This window comes from Tachysurus fulvidraco, chromosome 22, assembly GCF_022655615.1.
Source record: "Tachysurus fulvidraco isolate hzauxx_2018 chromosome 22, HZAU_PFXX_2.0, whole genome shotgun sequence".
In the NCBI taxonomy this organism is placed as follows: Eukaryota; Metazoa; Chordata; class Actinopteri; order Siluriformes; family Bagridae; genus Tachysurus; species Tachysurus fulvidraco.
The window spans coordinates 8542702-8554471 of NC_062539.1; the positions used below are offsets into that span (position 1 = coordinate 8542702).

The following is an 11770-nucleotide window of genomic DNA, read 5'->3' on the forward strand; positions in this document are numbered from 1 at the left end:
CCTGGTAGAGAGTGAAGTTGTGTGTTTTATTTATTGTTGTTATTTCTATTAAACTCTTTCTAAACTCAAGGTGTTCGAGCAAAATTATGCAAATTTTGCCAGACTGACAATTTACTATAAATGCAATGTATCTGTTTTCTTTTGTGTTGAAACACCTGTTAGTTATAAAGGTTATAAAGATTTTGCTATATATAGACAAGTTTCAAATATAAAATGTGAAGGTTTTATATGTGTATTAAATTAAAACACCAGCTGTTTCATTGCTCCATCTATGTGAGTGCAGGGATTAAATAAATAAATAAATAAATAAATGTGGCTTAAAACGAAATTATGCAGCAAATTATACGTTATACTACTAAATTGTGACTGTTGCAGAAATAACCATTATTTGTGTTAATTCAGCAATGCTCAATTTACCATGAACAAATGAATCAAGATTCTCTCTCTCTCTCTCTCTCTCTCTCTCTCTCTCTCTCTCTCTCTCTCTCTCTCTCTCTCTCTCTCTCTCTCTCTCTCTCTCAGGTTCCTCTCAGTGTAGAGTGTGTACATGCCCTGATGAAGCAGACCTATTGTCCTCAATGTAAAGATTTGGCCTGGGCTAAACCATGTGTCCCATACTGCAGAAATGTGATGAAAGGCTGTCTCGCCAATCAGGCAGACCTGGACACAGAGTGGAAAAACCTTGCAGGTGGGTGGAAATTTGTTCACAAGTTAAAGAAACAAACTCATATATAAACTTACATGAGTAGTTAAGGTGACAGGATATTTGTGGAGTAGCAGCTGTTTGTGTGTTTGTGTTTAGATGCTATGGTAATGGTGGCTGATCGGTTGAGCAGACCCTACAGTGTGGATGCAGCCATAATGTCTCTGCCTAAACGCATTGCTGATGCCATCATTTACATGCAGGACAACCTGAACACTTTCAACAACAAGGTATAAGTCCTACTAAGTGATACACAAAATAATAATTTCCATTAATCCTTTCATTTAATATTAATATAGGGATTTGTTTTTTGGTTATTTTTAACCACTATCACACTGTTTCTGACCAAATAAATGAATAAGTATATAAAATTATATAATATACAGTAGTTATATTGCTATGAATCTATTAATATGTTTCATAATTTTGAAATATTATTGGTAGCTTTGCAAATGTCTGAAAGACATCCTGCTTTGTGTGTTTTTTGTGTTAGGTGTTTCAGGCTTGTGGTGTTCCTCCGGAGAACCCCATCCCCTATGAGCCAAATAAGAGAGTTGAAAGCTTTGCAGACGTGAGCAGCACTTCAGGAACAAGTGTTGAAAAACTGGTAAGGGTTAAACCAAGATACAGCAATATATACGTATATAAAATATTATGCATGTATCAAGCTAGAAAGACTAGTAGAGGCACTACAGTACATCTGATTTAATTTATCACTTTCTTTCTTACTTGTTCTATGTTTTTCAGTTAGCAGATATATCCCGCAAAATCAGGAACATGATGCAGTACTGGATTCAGTTGCCCACTAAACTCTGTGTGGACCGAGAGGCAAAAGGCAGCGATGAGAACAAATGCTGGAATGGAATGGCCATAGATAGGTACATTCTCACAAGCATAGCATGAAAGTTTGGTTCTTTTTGTTGTTGTATTGCTCTAAAAAACTTAGTTCTTCTAGGATTTTTTTTTTTTGTGATTGGTGCATCCAGAAATTCTTGACCATTCTTGATTTTTATTTATTTATTTATTTTCAATATTTTTTGCTTTTTTGTTTGGGAAATTACTTGAGACGGTGAAATTTCAAGCACAGTGAAGACTCATATGTAATTGCTTTCAATGATGGCTGTAGTTATGTTCGACACGTGAATTGGATGAATACGTGTTACGATGACAACTTGTCCCAAAACTGCATAAAATCTGCACTAATTTAGAGCATTTTCAATTACCTCTAAATACCATGGATTAGGGTTTGCATGATTTTTTTATTTTTTTTTTGCATTAATTTATAAAATCCTGGCGAGAAGGACTGAAAAGAAATAGCACATTCATTTCTAACAGAACATAAAAGACAGAATACCATAAGCTGACAGTGTTATATGATTTAGGTATCTCCCTGAGATAATTGGAGATGGACTGGCCAACCAGATCAACAACCCTGAGGTGGAGATTGACATCACTAAACCAGACATGATAATACGACAACAGATTATGCAACTTAAAATCATGACAAGCCGAATGAAAAACGCCATCAATGGCAACGATGTGGACTTCCAGGATGCCAGTGAGTATGAGTGCACACATGTTCAGTTCAAACCTAAGTATTGGGGATTAAGTACTTTATGGTGGTTTGATTTGGTAACTGGTGTAACAGGATAACAAAAACTTATAATACATCCTAATAATACATAATGCAACATAATGTTGGAGTTCAATAACCTACAATATTTACTCAGGTCGCTAGAATATGTTAGATCTAGTACTGCTGATGAGGCTACTGTACCAAAACCATGCTTTGTTAGTTTGGTGTTCTAAGTATCAGGTAAATATTCATACTTTGTATGAATTTAAAAAGATGTTTATTTGAGTCTCAGACCAGAGATCCTTTCTGCACATGTTTGCTGAGTGTTCGGTGTGTATTTTGGAGGGATTTCTTCTTGCCGCTCTCCCATGGAGGCCCACTTTGTGTAGTGTCCATGTTATGTGCCTGTCTCTATCTCTCCAGCTCTTTCAGAATTATCCTTGGACTCTGCAAAATGTACATCACTAACCTGTCCTTCACAGTGACCTTGAAACATTAATCAAACCTTCTCTTTAAATTTACTCTTGGGAAACAGCACTTTTCCCACCCAACTCACAATAACTACAATTTACCTTGAAACATAAGCTTCAGAAATCGTAATATTTTGAGAATATGAACACATTCTTATGAAATGTGTGAATCAATTTTACCATACGTGATGCCATATGTGAATCCATTTATCTCCTACTTGTACATCTAATGCGTGAGCCTTCTGTTGTTCTGTGGACTATAGAAAATGACATTTTTCGTTGTACCCTGGAACATTTACTCAACCCTGTTTCTCAACCATAACACATTTGCTCCTGTGAACCATTTAGAATGTTCCACAAAGCATTTCATCAACAAAAAAATGGCAAGCAGTATTATTTTCAGTAGAACGAACTAATGGCATGATGTGTAAATGAAGTGTATTGGAAATCAGCATCAATGGGAGGAGTTTAAGATGTTTGGGTGGAACAAGCTTTTCCTTGGACTGCTGAAATAGCATCAGAGGCTCCTGAAGCACTTCCCAGAAGGAAGAAAAGTGAACAGGTGGAGTGAGACATGACCTTGATCATGCCTTTCACCCTGCATAGATAACGTCTTTGATAACGTCTTTGTAATTGATCTAGATAGTCGTGTAGCTCCTTTTGGTTTGTCGATAATCCACACCACACTGTTTGATTTTCTGGGAGTTGAGAGACAGGTTGTTGTCAGCACATCGCATGCCAGGTGCTTGATATCCTCTCTATAGGCCATTTCATCATCATTGCTGATCAGGCTTAGCACAGTGGTGTCCTCTGCCAACTTGATTATGGAGTTCGAGGCATCAACGGGAGCATGGTTATGGGTGAACAGAGAGTAGAGGAGAGTGCTCAGTACAAGGGTGGAGGACATGTGACTGTCAAACCTAAAAGACTGCAGTCTGTTAGCGAGAAATTCTGGATATGCTGTCCTCCCTCCGCTTGCTTTTTTTTTTTTTTTAACAAAGATTGACAGCAAGGAAAGATGTGATTAAATGCCCTCCAGTTTTAATTGTATCATAAAGATGCATCTCTAGAATAATTCCTAGGGGTTAGAATAACCTTCTTCAGTAGGCTCTTGACTACATAAAGCTTCCGAACAAAAAAAAACACCAAATGTATAGAATACTATAATAAATTCTCGCATTAAAATAGTAACATTGCACATCTTTAATGGTGTTTGTGTGATTTTTAATGGATAGGTTAGAATCTTATCAGCCTAAATATAATTACTTCAGTATAAGTTATGTATAACAGAAACTTAAAATCTATTGCTCTTTTAAACCCTTTTAATAACAAGGATTGTCAGGGATCCAGGCGAAGTCTGAGCGACCATGTGCTCAGCTACCTACTTCTGGTTATTAAACGGGTGCAATTTTCCAACGTTTCATCTAGATGGTGGTAAACCCATACCTACTTTAACAATCCCCATGAAACAGGATACAAAACAATGGGGGTTAAATTACAGATGGAGGCGCTCATGCCAAGGGCAGCAAGCTTGGAAATGTTAACAGTGTTAAAGGCTGAGCTGAAGTAACAAAATGAAATGCTGTGTGCTCCTTCGATTGTATTACCTCCCTACAGAGTTGATCTGAAGGTTGTGAGTTCAAATCCCAGGACCACCAGTCTACCACAGCTCAGTTCTTGAGCATAGGGGAGCTGAAGCGGCAAGCCCTTAACCCTAAAGTAAAAGTCCTGTTCAGTTGTAGAAAATAATTGAGAGAAAAAATCTAAGTCGCTCAGGATAATGCTATGAATGTAAATGATATTTTCCTTGTGTTTATTTCATAATCAGTAAACCAGTATCAGTGTGTTCAGAGATCATATTTGTATATTGTACTGGATAATGGCATCTGCTACAGTAAATGCTGTAGATGTAAATCCTAATGAAGGAAGGAGTTGGTGTTTTAATGTGTGTCAGTGCGTAAGGGGGGGGGGGGGGGGCAGGATTTCAGATGACCAGCCTGTGATTTTTATGAATAAGTAGGTCTTCAACCGTCATTTGAAAATAGCAACTGATTCAGTTGTCCAGACCCCTAGGGGAAGTTCATTCCACTACCTCGGTGCCAGAATAGAAAAGAGTCTTGTAGAATCCTTACCTCTTACCCTGACAGATGGTGGGACCAGTCGAGCAGTGCTAGTAGCTCTGAGGGTGTGAGGTGCAGTGCGAGGAGTGATGAGGGCTTTTTGAGGTAAGAGGGAGCTGGTCCATTTGTGGCTTTGTAGGCCAGCATCAGTTTTTTAAATCTGATACATGTAGCTATCGGAAGCCAGTGGAGGAATCGCAGCAGTGGGGTGGTGTGGAGAACTTGGGCAGGTTGAAAACAAGTCATGCAGCTGGATCATTTCCCGAGGACGAATTGCGTTCAGCACTGACCGAGACTGAACAAGCACCTGAGAAACCCATGTGGACATAAATGGCTGAATCTTTCTAATGTTGTAGAACAGGGACTGCCATGAGCATGTCACCCCAAGGTTACGAGCTGTGACTGAAAGGGAGATCAGATCGTTATGCAGGGATATTGCAAGAAGAAAGTGTGAGAAGCTGGTTACTGCATGGAAACTCAGCTTTGATGGTCCTGTGTACATCGCTCTGGATAAGGGCGTCTGCCAAATGCTTTAAATGTAAATGTAAATGTTCTATATTTCCCTGATCAAAAGAGCCTAATCTTTTAAATCACTATTGGTTTGTCATAATTAACCTCCTGGTGGTCCAGCAAGCTGGATCCCGTGCCCGTGTTCGATTGCCTGGCAGGGAGCTAATCCAGCCACCGCAATGTTAACTCTCAGTACTGGTCTTAAGCCTGGATAAAATGGGAGCAAACGTGTCAGGAAGGGCATCCTGTGTAAAACCTGTGCCAAATCAAATATTTAGACCAGCTGATCCACCGTGGCGACCCCAAACAGGGAGCAGCCGAAAGAACACCAACATCGATCTGTTATAATTCTGATTTTAATTTGAACATTTCTTTGGATGTAATGTGTAGTAAAGACAGACTTCTTGATGCTACACTGAAAAAACTCTCATTGAAGTTAAATAAGTCACATACGTACATCTGTTCCATATGATTGACTGAGTAACATTAACATAATCCCCCTTTTTTTTTATCACATTACCACTGCACTATTCCACCATGCATGTTTTAATTGTGTATATGTAATACTACAGGTATAAAGGTATAATACCTCTCAGTTCTACCATCCTTGTGAGATTTCCCTATGTATTTGGTATACAGTACATTAAGGCTAATTCATGCTATCATTTAATCTAGTAAATAAAAAACGTTTTAATTTTGGCATAGGCAGTAAAATCAACTTTTAGTAAACTATAAACTATTGTCTTATCTTTGACTGGCCACATATTCCTTTTTCAGCACATTTTACAATATATTTATTTACTTTTTTACCCTAGGTGATGACATCAGTGGCTCCGGAAGTGGAATGTGCAACGATGATCAGTGTGTCCACAACCAGCAAATTATGGTTCGCAGCACACGCAGACCGAGAGTCTATTCCAACGCTTCTGTGAACAAGAACGAGGTGAAAGGTGACGGAAGACGGATCCTCCCTTGCACCGCCGTTTACCTGCTCTCGTTGGCCACAGTGCTGCTTAGGCGATAATTGTTGTTTCAGCCAATCAGGACTCAGTATGGGATGGGAATGGACTGAGGAGGGGTGGGGACAGATACGTTGCCAAAAATAATAACATAACAAGCATATGAATCTTACAACAATAGCAAAATGTGCAAAATGAATGGTCTTCTTTGTCACTACACACTTCTTTCATTTCTGGTCTTTATGTCTGTTTTGAATACCTGCACTCCTAGAAATTCTCTGGTGTGAGGGAAATATTGCTCAATTTAAAAAATGATAAACGATAAATGATTCTCTAGGTATGGAATTAATTATATATTTCAAAGTCTGTGCTATAAAAGTTGCGGAAGTATCTTATTCGTCCGCCTTTAAAAATTTTAGATAATTTATTTATTACCGAATTACTATCCCCTCTAATCCTGAAATGTCAGGAAATCAACAAATAGGTCGAATCACATGTTTATCAAAAACAGAAAGGTTTAGATTTTAGACTACAATATTTAAACATGGTCCTGCAATATTTTATATTAACACCATTTTTCTCACAGGCAACCATTTCTATTTTCTCACGCTTTTCGTAATCATTGTTATTATTCTTTTTCGGTTTAAAATTGCAACTTTACGGCTCAGGCTTGCATAAAACACCTATATTTACCACAGTTATGAAAAAAAGCAATGCAAAGAGCAATATTTTGGCTTTGAAGCTCACACACCAGCAGAATAAAAAAGAAGACAATATTTTTGAGAAGATTGATCAGTTCGCAGAAGCCGTATGTAAAGCTGTATGATAGCGTTTTGATCTTATCAAATTTCCCCATTATCGCTGAGCTTTTTTTTTTTGTATTTTTTTTTTAAAAACACTGCCCTGTTGTGTACTTCAGTTAGACAACAATCTGTTTGAAAATGTTGACAGTGTTTATGTGATGCTCGCACTGCAACGTTAGTGATCCTTAACGATCATGGAAGTCTACCAATGGCACTCTGTAGACAAAACGTAAGTGTTGAGAAGGAGGTTGAGCAGTTTAGATGGTGAAATGTTTGTGGACAGGTAGAAATGTGTGTGTGTGTGTGTGTGTGTGTGTGTGTGTGTGTGTGTGTGTGTGTGTGTGTGTGTGTGTGTGTGTGTGTGTGTGTGTGTTTGTGTGTATGTGTGTGTGAGAGAGAGAAAAGTTTGTTTGTCTAGGTGATAGATATTCAGATGCGTGTGTTAGGGATGTAACCAAATATGAATTCATTATTTGGAATGAACTGTGTATTTGAATCTGTTCTAAACAGGTAGCAGGAGCACTATGCGTGTGTGTGTTTGTGTGTGTGTTTGTGTGTGTGTGTGTGTGTGTGTGTGTGTGTGTGTGTGTGTGTGTGTGTGTGTGTGTGTGTGTATGTGTGTTTTATTTTGCCCGTAATATACGCACCTCAGTACTAGAGGTGTGTGTCAGGCCTGGGATCCCATAGGATGCAACAAAATAGTCATAGAAGCAGGAAGTTTTTACTTTCATGCTGGAGCAAGTGAGAAGTCAGATGAAACTCTGAAAAAAAAAGAGTATAGGAACATGCAGCACAGCACAATGCATGTACGACAGCCTTAATAACAGTGCTGCAGTGGCATTAAGCTACTACGCTGAAAATAATATAAGGAAATTTGTTCAAAATGATCACAAACCGAATTAAAGAAAAATAATAACTGCACAGGCAAGTTTCAACGGTCACTATAGTTAAGATGGATCTGGGTGTTTGTGAGTGTGTGTGAGAATTTGACAGTGTGGGCATGTGGACATGATGGCCCTAGGATGTGTGTGTGTGTATGTGTGAGAGAATGTATACATTTGAATGCTCATCTTTCAGTGCATGTGACAGAACACCCCTGTCCTGGGAACAAGTAATAATGGCGCAGGGTGATGACATCACTACAAACCAAGCAGTGGATGTGATTGCGTTCAGCTTGTGCACACCGCAGTTACTGCAGCTTGTCGTTGACAGAGTGTTCAGAACCACTGCATGCTGGGACATCCCTTTTCCTCTCCACCAGTCATCTCTTGTCCTAGCCCTGACACATTCCGAAATGAATGAAAGGTAAAATGAGTAAAGGAAAAATAAATATAAACAAAACAAACAAACAAAAAAAAGTACATTTATTTGCACAACTCTGTATAGTAACTCTGTGTAGCTTTCATTTCAGTTGCTCCGTTCCTTTCCTGACATAATATTGCACTTTTTGTGACATACATGTTGACTCGTAACATTGCAGCTGCAACACGACTTGATTGACGATCTGTAGCAGAGCATCATTGATAAAGCAGCTGATTGATTGGACACAGATGTTGAAAAGTATGTATTAACAAAACCCTCCGATAGAAAAAAAAAAATGGGATAGAAGCAAAGACAGGATTTTATCAGATAGCATTGTGGATAATAGGATCCAAAATTTGAGAAAGCTGTTGGTTAAAAGCAGTCATATGCAGAACAGTGAATTTCTAATCACGTTTCAGTGCTAACCCTCATTTATACATGATATTTGTACCAGAACACTGTACATATTCAGCCTGTAAACCACTAAAATGATAAAATAACTGGGACGAGTATCTTCTGGGGTACTTCACATTATCAACGAGGACTGAGGGAGACAGTAGCACACACTGGCACGCGTGGCAGAATGATGCCATGGATACTGGGCACAGGAAAATGTATACACTTTTTACAAAAAAACAGGATTACGTTATTGCATGTCATGTATTAAGAACAGTGAAGTCCAGTAAAGGGTTCAGCCGATTCAGTTCACTAGTCTGTGAACGCCTGTTTTAACAACTTGGGCCCTAAATAGCACCTTGTATTGTTAAATATGGCTGACATCAGTGAAGTGAAATTAAAACTAGAAAAAAAAAATGCAAATATCTATAAGATGTTCTGATATACTGTATGCTTTATTGTTTTTGTGATTCCATTTCTCTACTTGTTTTTTTCTTTTTTTTTTCTTTTTTCAATAAACACCAATAGAGAGTCTGTGTTCATGGATGAAGTGTCAAAAAAAAAAAAATACATTTGATGCAAATTTGTCAACTTGCTGTTTTATGTTCCTGGAAAAAAGGAATACTTGTCAATTATATACATCATACAATTTTAAAGATGTCTGTGTCAAACTCATTTTGTCACTTTCTATAGTTTCACTTTCTGTAGTGTGTAAGTTTTCTTAGGACAAACAAAAAACTAAGAATTACTACTAGATTTAATTCTTTTGTCGTTTCGTTTTTACCGGCAGAATGGAAATCGACTTATGGGACATTTTCAATCAGTAGAAACAAATGAATTATTTTATCACCACAAGTCTGATATAAAATTGGTCAGGACACTGTTGGCTTTAACAGTGAGATGTTTTTAACTCTGCCGGTGTGACTTTAAGCAGAAATTGAGATATTTATATATTTTTTCTGAGTGTATAATTTTATGCAAGATATTAACACCAATGTGAAATGTGTGACATGACAATTTCAATGCTGAACACTGGGTCAACAAAATGAACACAAATTCCAATTTTTTTGGCCTCAACATACAACTAAGCAAAAGTAAAACTCCTGATTGTGAAGTGCACTAAATCTTCCTTTAATGCTGCTCAGCTAATACAGCACATCTACTACCATAGACACACCATTTTGTGTCCTGTTTAATAGCCTAGATTAGTTTGAATTGTTTCAATTATTTTGCCGCGCAATTATCGATCTAGAAACTAATTAAACTTGACAGTGTAATCCGTGAATAAAGTTCCCAAAGGATACGAATGTGTTTCCAAACTAACGGGAAGCAGCAGTAGGATATTTCACATGGAAATTCTCAGCTTTTTGCTTCATAAAATCAACCACTGGTGATGTACAATATTATCTGTGGTACTAGTAACCATCGAACAATATGAATGATATGAAAGATGAACAATAAGAATATTTTGTAAGATAAAATAAAGGTTCTAAGGAAAGAACATGTTATTTATTGTAAATACTGCATTGTATATCACTAACATGACTTACAATGATGTATACTAATGACGTTTTCTGGTCTTGAGATAAAAGAGAAGCAATAGACTTGAATTATTGCCATAAAACTGCCTTTTTTGTGCATTCTCACAATTACCAGGTGAATCGTTTATTCCTCTGTAAATATGTTCAGTTCTACCAAGCATCAAAGTTCTATAGTTATTAATTTGCCGTACTGTTATGCCAAGTATCTTAGTGGTCTGTCAAATGTAGGATTTTAGGAGAAAGATAATGTTAATAATAAGCACAATGTAGTAAATTATGGAAGTAGACTTCTTACCTTTTACTAAAACTACATTGAAATAAAATACAAATCGAATTTTCCTTAGGAATTGCTTTTCCCTGGTCAATTGGGGTTCATTTAAGGAAGCATGATGCTGTCAATCATAGAGTTTTGTGCTATGGGAAGTCAGTGCTAAAATAAAGTTAGAAAATATAATAGTATTATGTAATGCCTAGAAAGGCCTAGAGGGGGGATGAATAATAGCATGACAAAAACCATATAAATAATCTTAAAAAATCAAAAGAAGCTCCACAAACTTTCAAATTATGTTCAAAGACAAGTTGCATTATACTGTATGTCTGCTATGAAAGAAAGATGATTGTTGTTAATAAAAACACTAACAAGCTGTTGGTCACCATGAGCTCCTAGAATAGCTTCAATGTGTCCTAAGATGGATTCTACAAGATGGTAGATGATTGTATTGACTGATAAGGACAAAGTCCCCCCTGGGTGTTCAGTTGAGATAAGATGACTGCAATGGCTATCACCTTTCCGTGAGTCCTTGTGCCCTGTGGACAGACACAGGGTCATGCTGGATTAGACCATTTCTGTATAAGCATATCTATAAGGATAAAACAGTCTTGAAGGTGAACTCTTAACTTTAAAGAAGAACTGTAGAGCAAATTAAATTTCTGCTTGCATAAAAGACGCAGTAGTTTTTTTCTTCTTCTCTCTCTCTCTCTCTCTCTCTCTCTCTCTCTCTCTCTCTCTCTCTCTCTCTCTCTCTCTTTCTCTCTCTTCCTCTCTCTCTCTGTCTTTCCAATATGTTGTTCTTACTCATCAAATGATACTCTTCTACAAGACAGACTTGGACCATCTTTTGTACGCTTTCATGTCGACATACCATATTGCATATAATTTAAAACAAATTTAAAGAATAAGTATGTCTGGAAATGATGTCCACGTCTTGTGAAACATGGTGGTGCATCCATAATGCTGCAGCTATCTTACAGGAGCCATATGGCCGGATTAGTGTAACTGCAAAATACTATAACAAACAAGAAATATGTGGCAATTTTATAGGACCAGGTGCACTTTACAGTGTAAACACCGTTCCCTCATGATGTTCTTATAGTTCAAGTCGATAATGTC

The 11770-nt window shown here is 37.5% G+C and overlaps 1 protein-coding gene across 1 annotated transcript in view; it reads left to right on the plus strand.

Moving 5' to 3' along the window:
* Positions 1-9495, plus strand: part of gpc1b (glypican 1b) — a 76671-nt gene extending 67176 nt beyond the window's left edge. Inside the window, exons 4-9 of the mRNA XM_047806410.1 lie at positions 523-688; positions 803-933; positions 1197-1310; positions 1451-1581; positions 2086-2261; positions 6195-9495. Coding sequence (XP_047662366.1) covers positions 523-688; positions 803-933; positions 1197-1310; positions 1451-1581; positions 2086-2261; positions 6195-6403 — 927 coding nt within the window. The 3' untranslated portion in view covers positions 6404-9495. The remainder of the gene's footprint in view (positions 1-522; positions 689-802; positions 934-1196; positions 1311-1450; positions 1582-2085; positions 2262-6194) is intronic.
* Positions 9496-11770: the final 2275 nt, after the last annotated feature.